Below are 24,564 nucleotides of genomic sequence, written 5' to 3' on the forward strand. Positions count from 1 at the left end.
ATAGATAGATAGATAGATAGATAGATAGATCACTTGGCAAAGATCTGTTTTCATTTTGATATTAGAGGGTCTTTTTCTGTTCATCAGTGTAAAAAAGCCAATTAATATTTTGATTTGTTTCTTTAGAACCAAGTGGATCAAACTTACTCAACAGTTAAAACAGCCTCAACAACAGTGACTATCGGTAATCTGAAACCAAGCACAGTCTACATATTTCAGATCAGGGCTATTTCTTCCAAAGACCATGGGATGTACGGCCTTCCTTTAGAAGTAGAAACACTTGGAGAATGTAAGTCTCTTCATTTATGCCTTTCTGTATGTTAACATTATGCATGCTAAATATACAAGGGAACTTTATAAACTGTGAATTCCATTTTTAGATATGTACCATTAAACTGATGTTACCCATTGTTTAAAATTCACAGTTAATGACCACCTTGAATTTTTTTCAGAAATTATTCATGAGACATTTAGAAATGCACTGTAATTCTTATAGCTGAGTGTTGGAGTTGATGATAATTGTTTATTTTACATACAACTATTTGCGTGGGAAACAAGATAACTAAAAATGTAACAATAACAGTAATAATATAGAAGATGCAAAGTGGGGTGTTCAGCTTGTTGATAATGTGAAGAGAGAGAGAGATCTAAAAGCCTTGTACTAAGATATGTTGTGAAACAATATGTTTGTGTGAATTTTATAAAAATTCATATTTTGAAAGTTCAAACTAATATCCATCCTTATGTTTAGGATGCAGTAAAGAACTGCTTCTGCTAATATGATGAAGAAGATCAGTGGAGGATAAGCTGTGACAACTTTAAACATTCTTGTACAATGTGTGTAATGGCACAGTAATGCAGTGCTTAGTGCCTCATGAATCCAGCACCCTGGTCCATTGTCTGTGAACGTTTTCCTGTGGGTATTCTGGGATCCTTCCTACCTGCTCACACGAATGTGGGTTAGGTTAACTGATAATTCAAACTGATTATGTGTGAGTGTGAGAGAGTTGGTGGATATGCTATGGTCCCCATCACTCTGCCTTGGAGTAAGTGGTTTTGAGAATCACATACCAACATTTTTTGGAAATATATTTCAAAGAATACGGTTTCCTTTAGCTATAGCATCAACAATGAAATCTTAACAACAAACAACTACTTAGACTTATATTTCCTTCAAAACACTATCAAGATGTAGAATTGAAAAGTGTAGTTATAGTGGTTTGAAATTTGTTCTTTAAAATTTTGAGCTTAATGTGAGTGAAAGCAGTGGCTTTCTCTCTGACTGTCTTCCCTGCAATCGCACCTTACTTAATAGTCCCTAACTAACACAGAATAGCAAAAATGGAGAAGCATCCATGGCATTGATTCTTACAGTGTCATACTAATGACATCAAGCGTGCCATTTCTGGGAATAAACTCCATGGCAAGCATTGCCACATCATGACAATGGCGACTCAAAATAATAGCACTCCAGAAAAAAACGAAATGGTGACGAATACCACACAAAAATTTTGTAGTAAGTGAAAAGAAATTCTAAAATGATAATAAATTCAAAAATCAGATTCAGTGCCTCAAAAAAAAAAAAACATAATGGGAAATAACCAATAACCAAAGAAAAAAATGCTTAAACAACTGTTCAAAAATGCCAAACACATACAATGATGAAAAATAGATTGTGATATTTTATGCTACACTGCTTGCTTGTCAGCAGTAGAAACTAAATTCCCTCTCCAAATCTAAGTGGGAAAGGATTGTCTTATTTTACTTAAAATTGCAACAAATCAAATATCTGAGAAGGTGAATGGTTCAGAGATATACTTTCAGAATTTAAAAATAATTTTTGAATACTGGCCTTAAATTAAACAAGCCTGGGGCTTCTGATGACCTTTTTGATGTTTCAGTATATGTGAGAGTCTACTTCTTACTATATACATACTCCAGCTTTCCTTGATTATTTTGTGTCTCATTCATTGAAATGTGAATAATAAAATCAACAGAAGTAAAGTAATAAATGCTGCTACTTCTCAGATCCAGTATCCTGGGTTTGAATCCAGTGTGGTTGTCTCACTCCATTCATAATATCATTCTAAATTAACTGAGGAGTCTGAGCTTCTGGTAGCTTTCATTACTTTTACTAAAAGGTTTATTCTTTAATTTTATAACATAACATATTATTCTTACACCTGCTCCGTCCAATTCAGGGTTGCCAGAGATTACTTGTAGCAACACTGGCCACATGGCACAAGACAGCACTGGGTAGGGTACCAGTCTGTTACAGGATCACTCACACAGGCGCCAATTTGGAATAGCCAATCAACTTGTGGAAGGACAAAGGGAGTACCCAGAGGGAAAAAAAACAGTTCACACACTTACCATATAGACACCGAATTGAAACCCACGAGGCTGGGTACATGGGGTGGCAGCATAACCCACTGCAACACCACCATGTCACCCATATGTTATTATGTATTTCTATGCATTAAGTTTACCTTTTCAACCAAATCCTATCATTCAGGAAATAACACATGGACGCAATATGTGTTAATATTATTACAAAAGTTTAACAGCACAGCAGATGCTGCCATTGAGACCTTTTATTGTTAGGTTTTTCATACATTCTGTTGTTTCAGTTTTACACAATGAGTAATTATGGTTGGCTTTTAGAATGACATCTTACAACTTTCAATTTTGGTCATAAGCAACGACAAAGGTTGCAGGAGTTCTCTGCAGTTAGCCAGCTAGTCAAGAAAAAAGGGTTTCAATTGTGAGGCTTCTGTAAAAAATTCTGCACCTCATATTTTCAAATGAAATTAGTTCGAAGTTCAGGGAGTATTCTTTTTATGACTTAATTTAATTGCCAATGCATTTTATTAGCCATCTACTTAAAAGACGCATCTGATCATTAGAAGCACGGAAATAATTTCACACATTGAATCAACATAATTACGGGAAAGCAATCATTACACACAGAAACTGTATTTAAAAACACACATTATATATTAGCTTAATTATTACTGAAATTGTTTCCCCATGTTCATGGATTAAATATGTTTTCCCACTGTAATCAGCTTTACTTTAAGGACAAGTAGATTTGATAATCTATTCTTTATTTAATTGTTTAAATGCACGTTAATGCATTCTACCAAATAATGAACTTTAGATACTGAAAGTATGGTTGGTGACCAAACAGTTAACGAAACTATTCATTTTTTTATTATTTGGCGTAACTTCTCACTTTTACAATTTAAATGATCATTAATAGCAAAAAACTTTTTAAATGTGAGCCAGTATCACTTCCACACAGCTATAAAGATTACATTTCTCTTACTGTTTTAGTTTATCCATTTTTAGCTTACACATAACCCTGCGTTTGGGTACTGGATGGGGAATTTAGCTTTCTTTTTGTTCTGAGAGATTTTGTTTCTCACTAGTAAATAGGCAGACAGAATAATGCAGATGGACACACATTATTCACTAGCCGATTGTCTTTTCTTGTGTTTTTGATTGGGTTAGATTGACTACACCAAGAAACCTTTTTCAGTCTTCAGCCCATCAATTATCACCCACAGAGTTTATTATCAATTGCTAGAAGTAGGAATGCGAGTTTGTTTATTGAGAGATATAAAAATAAACCCACACAAAAAGAGAAAAATATATGTTCAATAAAACACACAAAAAAGAGCCACTCCATTTTCCCAAACAAAACAATGACATTCTGTGGCAGTCAGCTTGCTTCTTCTTTTGCAGATGTTTTTCTTCCTTTCATTTGAGTGTCTTTTAGATGAGTGCGGTAATGCTTGTTCTAAAGACATTCGCTGATGTGCATTGAATTGTTGACTGCTGAACTCAAGCCTGACATGCATTTGGACAGAAACCAAAAAGCACAGTGGTGTTATATCTGGGGGGCTTTATTTTATGTAACATTTTTAGTTTTACATTTTGTTTAAATTATTATTGATATTCTAAGGACTTCAATCATGCTGGTAACAATTATGGACTTTGTGTTTCTGGTTTTGTAATAGATGTTTTTTCACATTATAATTTTGATGTTACATGCCACCACTTTTTTAAGGCTCTGTGAACCCTTTTGTGATTGGCCACACTCCTGGTTCCTACCATGTGACATTCAAAAGTCGGGGGAATGACATCATTACTTTAATGATATAGAGGTCAGTGTTGTGCTCTTCTGAGTTGTCCAGCATTGCGTATATCCAACAACGTTGCTGAATTGTGTATCTGACAAGACAGCGGTGCTGTATGTGATCTACCAGAGTAGACTGAACTTCCTGAGGAGACTCAGATTGTTGTGTTTTACCAGTCCATTGCAGTCAGTCTGTTCTTCGATGTTGTGCACTGTTGGGGTCACAGCTGGAGCTCAGGTGTTGCAAAATCCATGAACAAAGCAATCACTAAAGTCAAGACTGACTCTAGACATTCTGGAGGCTGTTGTGGAAAAGAGGATAGTGGCAAAATTGGATGAACAATTTTTCCCATTCCTTCAAGTGAGTGATTTCTCAGAGTCCTTTTAAACAAAGTCTCATACCTCCATGGTGTAATAAGATGTGCCTCTGGGCTTCCATTAGGCACGTCAATGCTTCTTCCTGATTTCCCTTCCTTAGGTCCAGCCAGAAGTTAGTACACACTTCAGTTTACTAGTTCAGTTTTTATTCTATTTTCTTTTTTTGTACTTTGAGTCGTTTTTTGTGGAGTTTATTTTTTTGTGGGGTGTATTTGAATTTTCTCTTGGGGATTAATAAAGTATATCTAATCTAATCTAAATCTTTGTGAACACTTATTGGTGTAGTTTTAATTGTTTAAGAGTTTTTTTGCAACAAATTATAATTCTAAGTTTGGTTAGTATTTTGTGTTTAGGTGCTCCATTTTGCAATCTCCCCTATATCTGATTTTTGACATTTGTTTTATCTTCTGGGTCTTTTTGGTAACACTTAAGTTTAGGTACTGTAAAAATATATCTATAACTCATTTATTCTTATGTAACAAGATAGTAACACTTCTTTTGATCTAAATAACACTGATAAAGCATCAAATAAGTGGTCATTCACCTTTGTACATGCTGGTAAAATAAATTGTAAATATGAAAGATTCACAGGTCTTATACTCAAATATGCAATATCAACAGAAAAATATCTCGGGTACCTCAGACCATTCCAAAGTGAAGTTATTCATTTCTGCAATATGGCCTACTAAAATAACCTGTCTTTGGAGTGGTCTGAAGTGGCTTAACTGAGACATGTTTCTTTTGATATTGCATATTTGAGTATAAGACCTGTGAATCCTTCATACTTACAGTTATCGTACCAGCATGTCAATATACCACACTGCACAAAGGTGAAGAACCACTTTACTGATGCTTTGTAAATGTTAGTAGGACCAAAAGGAGCCTTTGTTAAGGTCTTGTTGCAAAGCATAATATGGTAATAGATTCATTTTTGCAGTACCTAACCTAAAGTATTATTGTCTTTTTTTCTCAGCCCTTATGGCCTGTCATTTCAATCATTTGGCAGAACAAATGGAAGTTGCAGTTTTTCTGGAGGTTTTTAAAATTCTTTACAATGAAGACTGTCTAGCTTTTATGTGCAAATCTTCTTTACAGAATGCTCTGCTTTTTTAGAACTAATGTTCCCTCTAATAAACTAATACATTTTATATCAATTAGTTACAGGATTTCCCTTGTAAAAGGAGGGATGTAATAAACTGAAAGTGACCATCTCTAGCCCTCAGCCTAAGAGAGGGTGCCTCTCTTATTACCACAAATGAAGGCATTTCACAGGCAGATTCTGCTACAACGATCATGTTTACTGATGACACCGCTATTGTGATGCTCATATCAAAATATGATCAACTTGTATACTGAAGCAAAGTCCTATAATTGCATTGAAAACATTTGGTAGTCAAAATAATTAGAAAGTAAAACATAAAGATTCTATCTCACCCATCATGCTTCTTCAGTCTTCTTTTCACTCTCCTTCCATCTGATGAACACCTATGTTCTTTCCAGAAAAGGACTACAAGCATTTTTTAAGATCACATTTAATGCACCAATTTTTTGCTGCAAAATCTCTGTGTCCTGAAAGCGTTGCGTAGTGCACCCAGGCATGTTTAGTTCTTAATTCATCTGTTTGTTATTAAATAGAAAATAAAATTTAAAAAACAGTAAAGTTAAGAGAAAAAACACATACAATAGCGAGGTGGCTTAATCTGACATGTTCAAATGTGTGTATTGAAAGAATATGTTCCATAGCCCTGTATGCCATTATTTGTTTTGAGAAGTAAAGTAGCTGTGATGGGTTTATATCATGGAGAAAGGCTAACCAAAGTTCTCAAGTGATCTACCTGCTACCATAGCCTGGTCTTTATTTTGGTTCTCTTAACAATGTCAAATCATACTGAAATCACTTTTCAGATTTCTGTAGTTTTCCCTGAAACTGATGAACTGAATTGTTAGAGAAAGACACAAAAGCAGATTTTGAACATGTGAACTTATAGGTGCATAGAAGAGCTGTCTAAGAAGAATGGGTATAACCTACAAGCACAAAGTATTATTGTAGCCAAATCATGGTGATCACGGGGGGACTCCTGTGCTAATCACCAGTGCTATAGAAGTATTTTAACTTAATTCTGATTTGCTGTTCATAATATAACTAGCTTCAGTACCTGTTGAATATAGGTAATAGAATAATTTAAAAGTATTTGCTAACTCTTGCCCTATGTGTTCTTTCAGTACATTCCCATGAAATCTGCTTATTAGACTCTGTCATTATATTTGAGGTGCCTTTGTCACTTCCTGTCCAGTTTAATACCTGCTGTCTTTGAAGCGGACTCTCTCAGCGTGCTTCATATGCCTTAACTCCTCTTCGTAGGTTTCACACTTGCTCTTTCTCTTTCCTTGCATAACCAAAGTCAAACTGACCAATCAGATTGCTCTGTGTGACTGAACACACAGATCTTAGTGTTATATTATATTGTACATCATGTTCAGAATTTAAAGGAGAATAAAAAATAAAACTTAAACTTAAATTTTGTTTGTATGTAATACGTATCATATTCATATATGCATTTATACATTTTCATCTTTACCTGGAAAGAAAAAGAAAAAAAGCCTTTTCACTCCTTTAATCTATAGTCTAATTATAGAGTGGGGATAGGCAGGATGTTTTTCACTAGCAGATAAATGAGAGCATAGAAAAAATGAGAACATCACAAAAAGATTTGTGCACACTAGGATAAATGTGAGGTGGTCCCTACAATTTCTTAGATTTCTATGTATTTAATCTATAAAGCAATTTTCCCTCTACAGTTTTCAAATCACTTAGTATTTTATTGTGGTAGGGTCTGGTGATGACCCCCTCCTCACTTCAGGACCCTTTACTATGTTGATATATCCCAAACAGTTTCACCCTAGTTCTTTGTATATAAACATATCAGCTTGTTATGACGATGCAACTACATTCTACACCTCCACTTGTAGTCACTGTCAGACTTGACTACACTGATAAATTCACTTGTTCATTTAAACCTCTAATTCCCAGGCAATAAGCAGAGAAGAGGCTTAAAACATGTATTCAATAATAACATTATATAGATTTCAATTTGCAATGTACTCAGAATAAAGCAAAATGAAGTGGGCATGGAAAAAACCTCTTATGACCTGGATAGACGTCAGCTCTTCTTGCTATAAATTTGGACACCCTATATGCCTAGATATCAAGTGGCTCTTTTTTAATCTTGTGTTGCATTTATGAGCTGATAGGTCTCTGATTTGGCATGGTCTCTGGATGGACTCTGTGTGAGAAGGGAAAGAGAGAGACTAGATGCTGGTAACCCTATGTTTATGTTGCTCTTGTGCATCCTTACTTATACCCCTTGTACCAATGGAATGTCATAGTTTAGCAGCAAACTTGTGCATACCTTGTGCATGCAGCAAATCTTGATCATTTACAACCTATTACAACAATCTAGACAAGAACAGACTATTGAGCCCAACAAAGCTCTTCAGTCCTATCCATTTAATTCTTCTAAATTAAGTTTAGTTTTAAAAGTCCCTAAAGTCCTGCTGTCTACCCCACTACTTAATAGATCATTCCACGTGTTTGTGGTTCTCATTGTAAAGAAAAACTAATATTTGTGTGAAATTTGATGTTAGCAAATTTCCAACTGTGTCCCTGTGTTCTTGAACAAATCATTTTAATAAGTCTCAATCCACTTACTAATTGTACTAATTCCCTTCATAATTTAAAAGACTTAAATCATGTCTCCTCTTAATCTCCTTTTGCTTTAACTGAAAATGCTCAGATCTTTTAATCCTTCCTCATAAGTCATCATCTTTAGCCCTGGAATCAGCCTAATTGTTCTTCTCTGGACCTTTTCTAGCGCTGCTATGTCCTTTCTGTAGCCTGGAGACCAAAACTGCACACAGTACTCCAGGTAAGGCCTCACCAGGGCATTATAAAGCTCGAGCAGAACCTCCTTGGACTTATAGTCCACACATTGTTCTATATAACCTAACATTCTGTTAGCATTCTTAAAGGCTTCTGAACACTGTCTGGAAGTTGATAGTGTAGAGTCCACTTTGACTCCTAAATCCTCGTAAGATGTACTTTTGAATTTTTATACCTACATATAACACTACATTTACTTATATTAAATTTCATGTGCCGTAAATCTGCCCTAGCCTGTATGCTGTGTAAGTCCCATCTGTAATGATTCAATGGATTCAAGATTACCTGACAATCCACCTAGCTTGGTATCATCTGCAAATTTAAGCAGCTTGTCACTTATATTCCTATCCAAGTCATTAATATATGTTAAAAATAGCAATGACCCTAGTACTGACCCCTGTGGAACACCACTCTTAACATTATCCAATGCTAATAAGGTTTCTCACAACATCACCCTTTGCTTCCTATGACTGAGGCAATTTTGCATCCATCAACAAACCACAAATTGAACTCCTACTTCTTTTAGTTTGATACTTAACCTCTCACTTTATCAAATACTTTCTGAAATGTTCTTGAACCTTCTACCATGCGCATTCCAATATAGGGTCACGAGGGCTAATCTTCACAGTGTTGTTTGTGTAGCTGAAACCAAGCATATAGCAATGCAAAACTCAGAATTAAATTCTGAACTAAACATCTGCCCGATTACAATTAACCTCTTATAAAACAACAGCAACTAATACATTAATGGGAAACAAGAAGAAGTAAATTACAAATTTAAATAGCTTGAAAAGTCATCTGTACTTACATAGTGATACAATTAATAAACAAACTTGTTACAACTCAATGGCTGGCACTTACCTGAGAGCACCTGAGTGTACTGCCATCACTAAATGAGCAATCGAAAATGCTTACTGATGAAGGGGTCTTTTGAAGTAAAACTGACAATCAAAATAATTGCCCAGAGTGAACCATATTCAAAATCATTGCTATTTGTGTAATGAAACTTTAAGAAGTGAATGATCTATTATGTAATAATAATGCAATTACTATATGCTCAGATTAAATTTAATGCTGCTGCAATTACAGCTAACTGTAATTACAGAAAATGTTACAACAACGGAAACCACTTTTTTTGAGTGTCTAACTGGAAAAATTGCACATTTTATTACAAAATTTCTAATTACTTCATACAGCACATTACAGTGTTTTTTTATTTTGTAACTTGAACAAATATATATACTATATATATTTTAAGTAATACAGTTAGATAAAACACATTTCAGAAAGGTTTTCCTGGAGTAAGTGTGAAAGGTATTTGAAATTTCACCTTGACAGACTCAAAGTAAGATGCTATCCTAAATTACTTTTAAAGTTTGAGTTTATAAGAACTTAAAATTAGCTGAACGTGCAAGATATGGTTACATGGAACACGTCTGTTAAAAATTTGTATGAAATAATATCAAGTCTAAATTTGATATTCTTTTCAAGGTGCAGAAAGCATAATAGGCAGAGAAATGCCATTTGCATGCTATGCAATTTAGTAGCAGGGTACATTTTTAAAATGAAGTCTCTGAAGGTAACTTGCTGTGAAAAATCTAAATGTTAATTTCTGAGCTGCAAAAGTTTAATGTGATAAGATCTGAGCGGTGATGGTCTTTCATCCAGCACTTCTAGATTCTCTCATGTCCATTCACTTTTTAAGTATTCAGCACACAGTGATAGCATACAGTCCACTAGTAAGTCATTCATTTATGTGATGGCGAGTGACAAGGGCTCATAAGGGACATTTTCAGGCTCAACTTATTTTGTAGCTCTTGACAAATAATTCTTTTCATGTCAGTTTTATCATTAATAGTATTATTATTAGTAGTAGTAGTAAAAATAAGAGTAGTAGTATTTATTTGGCAGAAGTTTTTATACAGGACACTTTAAAGATCATTACTAAATTTCCAATTATTACCTTTATATTTTGATTTTTTAAGCATTCCCGACTTTTGTTGCTAATTATCCTGTTCAACATTATGTTGTAACCCATTATATATTTTACAAGTTGTAATGCTCATGTTTTAAATGAATATTCTTGCATTAATTTCACACTTTCTTTATCCAAAGACAGACTAATTATAAAGGATTGTTACTTTATCTTTTAGCCTGGTGCAGTAAAAATTGATTATTCAGAGCTATTACCTTAATAGAATTTAATTTGGTGATTCTTCATCATATACTAATTGGTTTAGTTATTTTTAAAAAAATCCTAATTTCTCTGATTTCTTTTTTTTTTAATTTTGACCTATCTTTTTTCTGTAATTAAGACTCATTTCATCCCGTATCAGGTTATTAAGCCTCAGTTACATCCATACCACACTTTTTTTCTAAGCCTGGTTAATCCGTAACAGGGTTGCAGTGGAGCTGGACCCCAACCCAGCAAGCATAGGGCACATGGCATGAACAAACCCATCACAAGGTAAACACACACACACTGGCCAATTTAGCATCACCAATCCACAACATCTGTATGTCTATGATCACGAGAAGAACATGCAAACTCAATGCAGGAAGGGCCCAGGATATGAACCCTGATCTCCTTACTGTGCCACCCTCAGCTAAATCCATTGTTGTTAACATTTATCTAATTTTCACTGGTTTACTGTTATTCTTATGTGCGTATAAATAAAACAAAAGGAAAATTATCTTGGATGGTGTTTTTCATGGAAAGGGGAGACACCTCTCTTGAGTATGCATCCCCTCCTACCTCCAAAGAGCCTTTTTACTGGGGACCCACAGTGTAATGTCTAATTGTGTTTTACTCTGTCCTTTAACAGCACTTGGGGTATAGAGCCCACATTTTATTCCATACCATTCTACTGTATCAATTCTTTGCACTCCACACTTTATTCTATATGGTTAACTGTATTAATTCTATTGGAGTGTCCTCCTTATTCACTGTGCAAACTAATTTAGTTGGTCCCTGACAGCAGAATAAATAATCTTGCAAGTCATAAAAACAGGCAGTTTGCTCAATTTAATATTGTGTTCAAAGTATTAATACTCTGTAATCTTACATGCCAAGGCAAAAGCAAATCATGATGAGGCAATCCACACCCTATAACCTGGTAGTGCTAGAAGTTCAGTCTTCCAGGCGGCTCTGTTCTTGCATTGTTGTTTGGCCATCTTAAATCCTTATTTATCTCAGTCATGAATGTTGTTAAAACAAAACAATGCAATTCCATATACACAGATATTACTTATTCATTTGTCATTTTGTTACATTCACAAGAATATTTACATGACCAGTCATGTTTGATGTGTTTTTTAGTTAGTCAGATGACTGGCACTGCATGGAGTCAACAAGAGAGGTGTATGTTGGAGTGTTGCCACTTAGTTTCACTGTTATGGAGTCATTTAAATGTTCATCTGTCAGTCTTGTTCTGAACTTCGATTTCATGACATTCATGTCAGAAAAGGCAGACTCACAGAGGTATGTAGACCCAAACAAAGCAGACATTTTCAGAGCTGCTTGGTGAAAATTCTTATAGTTATCTGGCTCTACTAAGCTCCAGAAATGCTTAAAATGCTGTTGAGACTTTAACTGCACATTATTTTGAAGGTTTACTAATATATATAATATATAAAATCCAATGTCTCTCTGTTTGTATGTCTGTCCGCTTTTCATGAGAGAATTACTTAAAGGATTTAGATCGGGTTTTTTCTATAATTTGCTTGAACATTCCAGTTGATTTTGTGACTTCTCTCATTTTGCTATATATCATAGTTCGCTTGCGGTACCAATTTATTTGAGCGATCCAAGAAACACGCAGTGGGACGAGTGGAGGGGCCTTCCTCACTCATTCACCAGCTTCGGGGCATGTACCTTAACTCCACTTAGCTAGCGAACGAGAGGACAATTGAATTCACCCTTGTTTGATATTTAAAATAAAGTGTTACTTAGGTCTTGATGAGTTTGAGTCCAGATATTCTCTTAAGATATTCTCTTGCAATTCAGATTGTGGATCGTGATATTGTGTTAAAATGTTGTGTTTTTGGAAAGATCGCCCATCCCTAATTTGACTAATCAAATTTTCAAATTTATGTAGGATTCATTAACCCTTTGGTGAGCTGCTTGGACAGGGGTTGCGAACTACCGGTAGCTTGTGAGCAACGTGTTGGAGACCCCTGCATTAGATGGTGCATCATAAACATTTGTAGCAATACAATACATTGCTTTGCTCATTCCAAAAGAATGCCCCTCACAAACATTAGGACTGCTTTTACGAGTCCCTTACCAAATGGTATATACTAGAGACATGTGCATTACATTTGTCAATCCAAAAAATGGCACATCATATTATTACTACAAATGTTTGTGATGTGCCATCTGTTGGAATGAAAAATGCAATGCATTTAATTACTACATGCATAACAAAATACATTCCAATAGCTGGTGCACTGCTGAGGTTAATACTCAAGTCTATGTTTTAGATTTCAACCCATCATAGACAGATAACATAGCTAGACTGTTATAAAACAGCTATTAACTGTCTATACATTATTAAATATTCTACTAATAATAAATCAGAAATTAGACTCTTTAAATATTCTGTTGGTTTTTATATTAGCTTAAAAATCTTATAACATGCAGATTGTTAACAGCTGCTTCTGCTGAATGCCTAAACAAAACCATTTCCAGTTATTTGCTTACCCTAAACATAAACTGGTCTGCACTGGTGACGAGGAAATTATTTACATTTTACAGAACTAGAAAAGACATGGGAACTTCGACCAATCTTGTTTCTTCTTTTTTGATATGGTTTAAAGAAGTTTTTTCCATTCTTCTTCTATAAATAGTTCCAGTCTGGTTTAGGGCCGTCCTTCAACATCAAGAGAAGTAGAGTCCTTGAGTTTACTGAATTTTGATTCAATGAATTTTGATTCAGTCTCTTGCTCTCGGTTTTGTGTCACACAGGCCTTCCTGCAGCCTTTGACAATACAGATTATCCAACTCTATTATATTGCCCCTAGACAATGCTTTGCTTCTTATTCATTATTTCCAAGTGACTTTGGCATGTTAATAGTTTGAAATCTGTTGTTGGACTCCATGTTTTTCTCCAATAGATGTGCTATAAATTAGCCCATTCTGTATTAGTGGCAGTGTGGTTTTGAGTGTGCCCTGTGATGGACTTGCTTTTCATCCTACACCCAGTGCTGCTGGATTACACTGCCAATGGTCCTAACCTAGATAAGCAGGTTACAAAATGACAGTTGAATGACTCGATGGATATTACCTCTCATTGTCTAGGGCTCTCACAGTATTATGAGATTCTAGGTCCTCAATTTGAACAACCATATGCATTATTTAGGTTTTCAGTTTTATTTTTGTGCAGATGATATTCACATGTAGTTACTCCTGTATATTTAACCTTCTGAAGGTCTCTTATGTACAGTCACTTTCTCCTTGGATGAGTTCCAGTTTTTTTTTTTAATTTGAATAAAAGCAAAGCTGAGGTGATATGTGTGGGAATCAAAAATGATTTGAAATTCTTACCGTAGGAAGAAAAAAAATACCATCAGTATTCTACATTTTTTAATCTTGCAGTTGTGCTTGACCAGAAAGTGTTTTGATGTACTTGTAAAATCTGTTTATTTTCATTTTTGGAATATATCCTGGATTTTTTAATTGTTTCATACCTGGACTGTTTCAGCCATTTCCTCAAATGATCACTTCAAACGATACAACAATCACTTACTTTCTAGCTGACATTCTCAAGGCTGTGAGTTATAATTTGTTTTCTTATTGTTTGTGTTGGCTTCCTGTTGACCTACAGTACATTTTCAATGAAAAATTAAAATGAAACTTTTCCAATCATGTCTGTAACCCAAATATTGTATTTAGTGAGTGTTAGTGATTTTTGGGACTGAACACCACACCAGCTACATGGATCAGTCTTCAATAAAGTGCCTGCCAGTGAGGAACATTTCCAGGCCATCTCCAGAAGAGACCCTTTAGGTTTATTTAGAACATCCCTTTTGGCCAAATTGTTTTTTTTTTTTTTTCATTTGTAACCTTCAGGAGCATGTATAGTCGGGCAACATAGCTCTAAAAATCACTAAGTCACATGCGCACCTCTGCCATGCAAAGATCACAATCCTAGAAATGCATCCATGTTTTGGAGAGTATCCAAGTTTGGGAATTTAAGGGCTGTGTCTGATCTGTTTTCAGATGATGGTGTCCTCTTGGTCTCATCAGACTGTAAACTGGAATAGTTCACAGTTTAGTGAAATGCAGATAGAATGAGGGTTAGCATCTCCAAATCTGAGGACACATCCTTTTCCCAAAAGTGGCAGGTTGGTGGTAGGCCATATCACGGGACTTAGTTTTGTTGAGTATTATAAAAAATTACAGATAGGAAACATTCCTACTTATAACGAGAAGGGTGATATTTGGGATTGTGGAAACTATACAAGGATGAAGCTGATCTCACATGCAATGAAAATCTGGGAAAGGATTATAGAGAGAAGACTTAGGGAAAACGCCACCATAGGGGAGGAGCAGTTTAGTTTTATGCCACGGAGAGGAACAACTGGTGCAGTCTTTGCATGAGACAGCTGATAGAGAAGCATCAAGAAAAACAGAAAGGTTTGCATACGGCTTTTACTGATATAGTGAAGGTTTAAGATAGAGTACCTCATCAGAGAAGTATGTGAGGATTGTTCAGGATATATATGAGGGAGTGAGGACCTGGGTTTAAAGCAGTGTTAGGGTAACACAGCGGTTCCTAAACTGTGGTACACGTACCACTGGTGGTACGCGGAGCCTTTTCAGGTGGTATGCATCGCGGTCCCTGAAATTTAATTTATCTGTGCAAAACCTTTTATGACAAGCCTGTTGTGAGCAAAAACCAATGAAACTGTTTAAATTAAATAATACGTGGATTCCCAAATTTAGTGTGGTGTGAAATTTCGTCATCTGAATAAATAAAACCTATTATTCGAATCAGTATTTAGTTCATTTAACACTACCATAATTCCATTTCGCGGAAGTCAACTTCTACTTCTTCACTGTTTGAGCTTTTGGTCACTAGATGAAACCACAACGGCGACACTATTTAGCCTTCGGTAACTGCCTCACAGAAACCGCTCGTGTTTGTTGTTATACGTGCACTGCCGCTGTATCGCATCGTAGTCACTAGATCTAAGCACAAAGCCGATACCATTTCATCTTCGGTAACTGCGTCACATACAGGCCGAAGGCAGGATTTAGTTTCGGGGCGGAATTTATCAATTTATGTACATGCACAAATTTTTTCATTAATTTTATGCATAATTTCTTCCAATTCTTTAACTTTTATTCAGATTTCGGGGCAGTTGTAGTCAGTATCGTGAATTTGCTGTATATTACCTAATTAAGAATTAATCATTCATTGCAGTACTTGCTTTTTAATTTTTTTGTTAAAAATTCGGGTGGTACGCAACGCAACTCACTTAACCTCAGGTGGTACTTGACGTCCAAAAGTTTGGGAACCCCTGGGGTAACAGATAAGGTCCTAGTTAGAGTAGGTCTGCACCAGGGATCTCTTTTCAGCCCTTACCTCTTTCTCCTGGTTATGGATGTGTTGAATCAAGCGATAAAAGACCAATCCTTATAATGCATGCTTTTTACTGATGACACTGTGCTGTGTGGGACCAAAAACAGGAAGTGGAGAGGAAGTTGGAAGAAAGGTGAAGGGCTTTGGAAGATAGAGGGTTGAAAATAAATAGGAAAAAGGCAAAATAGATGAGGTTTAATGATGATCAGTATTCAGAAATTAGCCTGCAAGGAGAGATCTTTAAAAGAGTGGATACATTTAAATGTCTAGGATCAGTGGTAGCCTAAGATGGAAAATTAGATTCAGAGATAACCCTTAGAGAGCAGTGTGTATGGAACGATTGAAAGAAGGTATCAGGAATATTGTGTGATCAAAGATTTAAGGCAAAGGTTAAATGCAAGGTTTTTAAGACAGTGGTAAGACCAGCTATAATCTATGGAGCTGAGACATAAGCAGTAAAGGGAAGTTAGTAAGTTAGATGTGGCAAAAATGAGAATGTTGAGATGGATGCACGGAGTTACAAAAAAGGACAGAATAAGAAATAAGGCAATCAGAGGTACAACAAAAGTGTGAGAGAAAGTACAGGAAAATAGATTGAAGTGGTATGGACATGTGATGAGGAGAGACAATGAATATGTGGGCAAAGGATTGTTGGTAACGGAAGTACAGGGGAAAAGAAAACAAGGGAGGGCAAAGAAGAGTTGGATGGATAAAGTAAAAAAAAAGATCTGAAGGAAAACGGCTTGACTGGGAAAAGGTGAAGAAGAAGAAGAAGAAGAAGGAGTTATACAGGGCACTTATCTTGGGTATATGAAGTAGTGATGGAGAAGGCTCCAAGGAAGAAAGCTCTGGGCAGCAACATGAAGTTTATCCTTTGGATGGATGTACAGTCAGCCAGTTGTGTGGGTTCAGATAGACCACCAAAATGTGCAGATTCAGAGTGCCAAAGTATCAACATCTTCATGTTACTCTGGGGCTGCATTGGAAAGGGCATCCATTAAGTTTGCTTAATCTACATAAGTTGCAGATGTGACCAACATAAAGAGAGCACATACACTGGTAGTGCAGAGAGCTGTAAGAGAATTAAGGATCCTGGAAAGGTTCAGTATAAGTTACCTGAAATTCTGAGAAGTGCACACATGAAAAGAAGATTCTTAATTGTAGAGGGCATCCGGCTGAAGGGAAGTGTGCATGAGGTGGACCTCACAACAGCATAATGATTGGTAATGCCGAGCAGACAGTGGATGTGATTGGTTGTGTAGGTCATGCTTAGCATATAAAACAGACAACTAGCCAGCAGTGGTGGGTGTTTAACGAAGAAACCCTGTGGGTGTAGCCATTGCAGTGCAGGAGATTTTGCTGCTATTCACTACACACTTTTTAGCGGGTTGCCTCCAGACATATATCCTCATTTGGGAATCACGTCTGACCCTGTGAAACTAGTACGTAAATGAGTATCTGCAGAGAGCGTGTGTTACAGAAACAATAGTTAGCATTTTTGTAAACAGTATTACGGTTTCTTACATTTTTGTGCTTGTGTTGTTTCTCACTTTTTTATTTGGTAACACTTTTTTCCTCTCATATTTAATTGTTTATTAGAGGAATAAGATTCTTTTGTTTGTTTATTTTTCTTATTTTTTCTACACCATTTCTTTTGAACCAATGTTCATACTGTTTAATGTTCATATTTTTTGTTTTTTTTTCGTTATATTTTTGTCATTACAGAGAACTGTCTTTGTTAATGATTGCATCGCATGGCACTGAAGTATTATTCTGAAACTTGATAATAAACATGAAGTACTGTTATTACAATCAGTTTTGGTCAGTGTCTCAATTTTCAGTTAAGAGATGATCAGATGCCTTGAATGATGAAGTTCACCTACTTTGTGGTGTGGCTAATTAGCGAGAATAGAAATTATTGTGAGATTGACAAGTGAATACAGAAGCAGCAGTTTTTGTATGTTGTACAAGACCATAATATGAAGCAAGATTTAAGAACTTGAGTAAAACTATTTTTTTCCAGTCAGCCTATACCCCTTATCCTATGGTCACAAGCTCTGGGTAGTGACTGAAATCATGACATTGTAAGTACAAGAGGGTAACATGAGGTCTGTACACTTGGTTGCTCGGCTCACTTTCTATTACAGGGTAAGGATCTTGGCAATATGGTAGGACCTCAGGGCAGAACCACTTCTGATCAAGTGGAGTCAGTTGAGGTAATTTGGGCCCATAGTTAGGCTGCCTCCTGGGTACCTCCCTCAGGAGGTGCACATATTTTCTGAGGATAGAGAGCACTGGTTACATGTTGCTACAATAACCATCACCAGGAAATTTGGAAAGAAGATAACAATGACAAAGATGATATTTTTTAGTTTTGTTCACATCTAACATGTTTTGAAGATCTCGGCATTCTGCTAATGCTCATTTTTTATTCCATGTTCTATTTTACAAGTCCAGAATGTTTGAAATGCAAGCCTCATATACCCGTAATCGCATTTCCAATTGGTTTTTGCAAATTTTATTTAGGTGTTGTTTATTCCAAAGTGACTCAGCAGTCAGCACTGCTATGTAATGACACCAGCATCCTGGATTTGAATCCTACACATAGTTGTTATATGTACAGAGTTTCCATGTTCTCCTTGAGCCTGTCTCATTCTTTTCTAGGTTTCCTCCCACATTCTGGTTATATTACAGTAGGTTAGCTGGCGATAGGTCAGTTGTGTGCCAGGTCTGGCCCTGCGAAGGGCTGAAAATCTGTCCGCATCTGTTTTCTTCCTTACAACCAATACTGTCAGGACTGACTCTAGCCTTCCTCACCCTTAATTAGATTATGTTATTTTATTGTTGATAATTTTTGATATCAGTTATTGTTATTTGCTGGAATTTGCTTTTATGCATGCGCCCTGTGTTGGCTGGGATTGGCTCCAGCAGTCGCCCGTGACCCTGTGTTAGGATATAGCGGGTTGGATAATGGATGGATGGATGCTTTTATGCATTCTTTGTTTTGTTTATATTTTTTTTTTATCGATTTAAAGTTCCCTTTTTGTTTTTTGTGAAAAACAGGCACTAAAATTATCTTCTATTTTTGGTACACTGCTTTTGAATGAATATGAATGTCAAATATTTGATAGACTGTGTAAAAAAAAAAGCTTGACATGTTCTAAACAAACAGAGGAGTTTTGTATAAGAGCATAATAAAGTTGGATGAAAATTCATCATTTACACCAGCTCAACAAATTCTGTTCACCTAACTCTTTCAAGATATCTTCAACCTGAGGGATGAAAGACCCAAAAATTCTACTGTCAACTACAGTTTGGTCGCTTATATCTTCCATCTGTTCTTCTTTCTGTGAAGAAATATTTTATAAAGTTAGCACAAAATTTACCTTTAACCAACTTCAGGTTTCAAGATGTGTCATCAAAAATGAGCAACAAGTGTAACAGAACGTTTGCTTCCATCTGTGCTGCCATATTCATGTTGAGGAACTCATTTCAAAGCAACAGCTGGCATCCTCCAGAGTAATTCCCTTCATATTTGAAACACTTCTGTCATGTCACCTCTTCATCTTTGTTTGCTCAAACAGAAATGATTATCCCTCAAAGACACCTCCTGATCAGAGACTGAACATGGCAAGTCTCAAACAATGTGATGAACAGTCATATTGTGGAGTTACTTGTGACTGGTGCTCAGTTACCGTTTCACAAAGGAGAGATAGACGAGTCAAGCAGAATTCACTTTACTTGAGGGTATTCTCATGTAGTGCACTTCAGAGTGCTGTACACATTCAAAAAAGAAGACATGCCTACCATACAATTGAACACTGGACCTCATGTAAGACATCCTTAAAATTAAACTCAAACTGGCAGCATGTAAAGAGCAGAACTATAACTGCGGAAGGCAAAACCTAGTTGGTGGAGCAGAGAAATGCTTCATCACAGTGAGAAATCAGAGAAATTATTCTAACAGTCCTGGAATCAATCATGTAGCTCTTCCCTGAACATTCTCCAACACTGATATGTCTATTTTCGTAATAGTCCTTTTTAAGATATCACAAGAGTTTACAAAGAACTATCTACATACAATGCTGCACAGGACCTGCTAAAGCAAGCAGAGATGTTCCCAGAGCTGAATAAAGCTACAGTACATGAGTGAGGCTTAAGCTCCGTATGGGGAGTCACCAGCCTATTTAGAACAGCTGCTGTTCTTTATTTATAATCTTTAATCTTTTCCACTTTTTAACTTTTCATTAAAATCTATGCTAAATGCAAGACTGTCTGAAATAAAAATTAAAATAGCTTTTATTTCTAAATTCTATTTGATTTACAGTATAATATTTGACTTCCTTCCTCAGACTTTTCTAAATTGCCTGATTGATTGATGCATATTTTGAAAATCGTCATTATTCCACATAGGAGGTAATGGCAGGAGCAATTCTGGCTAAATGAGCTGAACTTTATATTTTTCTAGTATTCCTTCCCTCATTCCCAAGTGGCCAGCACTGAAAACAGATGATGTCTGACACATAAAATGTCCTCTTATTCTAACACTCACAAGTAGGTCATAAAAATGCAGAAATTATAAAACACAGCTCAAGTTAAAAAAATATTATTAAGCAAAAAAAAAAAGTTTCTTTAAAGTTTGTAACTTCATTTGTCTTCATATGTAAACATCATATTAATCTTCTGAGTATTCCTTCCTTGGCTGCTAGCCCTCAATAACTGTGTGCCTCTGGTGCACATTAGACAACAGAAAAGTAAGCTGCATTATTTTCTTCCTATTATCTCCACAATATGGTCACTTGGGGCTGCAAAGTTGTTTATTTAGGTAATTTAAATGGTCTAGATTGATCCAGCCTTCTAATATTGAATCCACTTAATCCATTTCAGCGCGTCTGGGGGTCTGAACCCATCCTGACAGGACTGGGCACAAAGCAGGAGCCAAATGTGTGAGCTGCGCCAGGGCCCATATTCAAACATACACCCGTAATCACCCCCATAGACCAGTCTGGAGACTACAATTAATCAAAAAATCTGTTTGGGATTTGAACGTAAATTCAGAGCACTGCAAGAAAAACCCTCATACAATAGTTTCAGAAAGTATTCAACCCCTTTCACTTTCTGCGTACTGTATTGTGTTGTAGATTTAATTATAAATAAATAAATTTGCCATTTTGCCATCAGTCTACACTCAATAACCCATAATGACAAAGTGATAACATGTTTCCAGAAAGACTTACATATTTTTTAAAAATCAAAAACTGAAACCTGTCATTCATATAAGTAGTTTGACCCTTAATTCAGTAATTTGTAGAAGCCCCTTTGGCAGAAGTTACAGCTTAGAGTCTTCTGGGGTAGGTTTCTACAAGCTTTGCACACCGATATTTGGGCAGTTTATGCCATTCTTCCTGGCAGATACTCTCAAAGCTCCATTAGACTGGATGGGAAGTGTCTTTAAACTGCTATCTTCAGGTCTGTCCACAGGTGGTCTATGGGTTTAGATCTAGGCTTTGGCTATCCCACTAAAGGACAATCAATGACTTGTCGACTTGTCCGAAAGGCAAACCATTACCCTAGTCTGAAGTGGTGTGCACTCTGGATTATGTTTTCTTCAAGGCATTTTCTGTATTTGGCAGCATTCATTCTTCCCCCAGTTCTGACCAGTCTCCCTGTCCCTGCCACTGAGATGCACCCCCATAACACAATGCTGCCACCACCATGCTTCACTGTAACAATAGTATTAGGCAGGTGATGAGAGAGTCCTGATCTTCGCCTGACATGTGCTTTGAGTTCTGCCCAAAGAGTTTAATTTTTGTCTCATCAGACCAGAGAGTCTTTTTTTCTCAAACTTTGAGTCTAAATGGGCAATCACATGCCTTTTATTCAAAAGCAACTTGCGTTTAGCCACTCTCTTATAAATTCCTGATTAACAGAGTGTTGCTGAGATGGCTGGCCTCCAAACAGGTTCTCTCATCTCAGCAGAAGACTTCTGAAGCTTTGTTAGAGTGACCACTGGTTTCTCGGTCACCTCCCTAACCAAGACCTTCTGGCCCAGTTATTCAGTTTGGCCATCTATAGGAGGTATACTGGTGGTTCCAAACTTCTTCCATTTCACAGCTATTGAGGCCACTGCAACCCGGGTACCACTCAAAGCTTGACAGTTGTTTTCTTCCCTTGCCCTTATCTATGTCTTACTACAGTCAGATCATAGATAGAGTTCCTTGGACTTGTTTTTTTGTGTTGATATGCAGTGTGGATTGCAGGACCTTAAATATGCAGGTGTACGCCTTTCAACTGATGTCCAGTTAATTCAGTCTGGCACTAGTGGACTCCAATCAAGTGCAGGACACATCTCAAGGGTAAATAAATCAAACAGGATGAACTTGACTACAGTTTGGAGCCCCATGGCAAAGAATCTGAATACTTAAAAATTTTTAATGCATTTGCAAGCCTTTCTGAAAACACGCTTTCACTTTGACATTAAAGATTATTGATTGTGGACCAATGTCATTTATCTATTTAAAATTAAATCTAAAACACAATAAAGGGAGAAGGTCTGGAAACTTTCTGAATACCATGTACATACAATATGTGAAGAGCGTGACTTGTAAATACCACATGGACAGTACTCAGGTTTGGGTTTGAACCCAGGACTATGGAACTGTGAGATAGCAATGCTAACCTGTGCAACACCATGCTGTCCATTAAAGTAGAAGGATGCCACTGTACACATCTGACAATGTGTACCACACACCGAATGTCTATGTGCATTTTTTGCAACAACAGGCATGGGTGTTAAAAATAAAATTTGGCGTGCAGTGTGTTGTAAGTTCAGATAATTTTTATTTTGTGCAAGAGCTATTGAAAATAAATGTATAGATGTAGTTTTAACACAGAAAATATATAAATGTCATTTCAAGTCTTTCTTGTCATATTTCCAGGTTGTTCTATGGCAGCAATATTTCCTATTAATCTTGTGCTCTGTGTGTCGATTCAGTGCAACAAAAGAGATGCTGAGTCACTAAGCCCCAGCTGTGGGATTGCCATCCTTTTCCTTTTAACTGCTACTTCTTCCCATTTCACTTGTATACAGGATTGTCACAAAACTCAAAAAAGCAAACTTGTAAGAATTCTGAAAACTCTGAAAAAAAAAATACAATCTTTTTGTTGAAATATTGGAAACCTTTATGAGTTTAAATTGCTGGTATGAAGCAGTACCTACCAGTATACTTGTGTGATTGTTTCACCATGTTAAGCTGGGGGAAGCTGAGCAACCAAGAAAAGCGGATAGATGCAGTCATTTGTAACTATTCTGGAAAAAACATTTGCTTTTGGAAAAAAACCTCATATCCATTATGCTATTTCACCTTTGTACTTTATGGAAGTTAAAACATGTGAACGTACAGTAGTGTTTGCAGAAAATGCAACAATTAGTGTAACTCTGCATATAACTGAATGCTGCTCAAACAATGCTTCTTTTGTTTATATACTATGTACAATATTTTACGTATATTTAAGGGATTTTTAAATAAAAGATAGCAAAAGGGTATGATTGTTGCCATGGAGACTGGGAGGCTACACTGCCAACAATGGATGCTGCACCTGCAGGAGTCAGACATCTTGACTGAGAACTCCTTGGGAATTTGCTCCTATAGCAGTTTCAAAAGTAGTGGCATGCATAAGCTAAATGAGTATGTTGCTCATACTGGACTTGCCTGAAAGAGTACAATGAATACAAAAATTACAAAAGTCAAAGATTAATACAAAACAAATCTGTCTTTAGGAGAACCCGGAAAAACATTGCATTAAATTCAGTTTATTCTTATTTAACATTAATCACCAAAAACAAACTAAAATTCTTACACAGAATTAACACTGCCAAAGGGTAACGGAGAACCTAATAACTGTGCTACATTTGCAAAGAGAAGCAGATATGTAAATGAGCAGCCATCAAGAGATCTACAGCCGTGTCTCGCTTACTGATTGAATATGGTTCTGACCACTGCGTCGTTAGTTGATTTCTCCTTTAAGCATGTTGACGTATACTAAGGGGACGTGCCTCTGTGTCTCATGTCATTTTTGCCACACTGACTTTGTGAATCACTGCATTCCGCCTTTGTGTCATTTTTGATGATGAAGGCGTCAAGTATACACCTAACCTGACATAACCTACCCTACATATAAACATACATACATACATCAAATAAATTAATAATAATTATTGAAATACAGTAATAATAATACATTAATAACAATATTAATACTGTAATGAAGCTGCTTACAACAGCATTTCATTTATTGTATCTCTTGAATCTGCATTAGTCGGGACGTTGTGAACTGAGCCATCACTGTACAAACTTATGTTACACTCACACCGATCAAATTATTACGACCACTATACTAACACTGGGAAGGGCCTACTTTTGCTCTCAAAACAACCTCAGTTCTTTGTGGGATGCATTTCACAAGATGTCAGAACATTACTTTTAGATTCTGGCCTGTGTTGACATGATTTCTTCATG

The 24,564-nt window shown here is 36.3% G+C and overlaps 1 protein-coding gene across 1 annotated transcript in view; it reads left to right on the forward strand.

The window, feature by feature from the left end:
* The window catches only part of LOC114664355 (ephrin type-A receptor 7-like), a 584,483-nt gene that overhangs the window by 461,176 nt on the left and 98,743 nt on the right, over nucleotides 1–24,564 (forward strand). Inside the window, exon 6 of the mRNA XM_051919080.1 lies at nucleotides 127–289. Within this exon, the coding sequence (XP_051775040.1) occupies nucleotides 127–289 (163 nt within the window). The remainder of the gene's footprint in view (nucleotides 1–126; nucleotides 290–24,564) is intronic.

Source organism: Erpetoichthys calabaricus, chromosome 14, assembly GCF_900747795.2.
Source record: "Erpetoichthys calabaricus chromosome 14, fErpCal1.3, whole genome shotgun sequence".
NCBI lineage: Eukaryota > Metazoa > Chordata > Cladistia > Polypteriformes > Polypteridae > Erpetoichthys > Erpetoichthys calabaricus.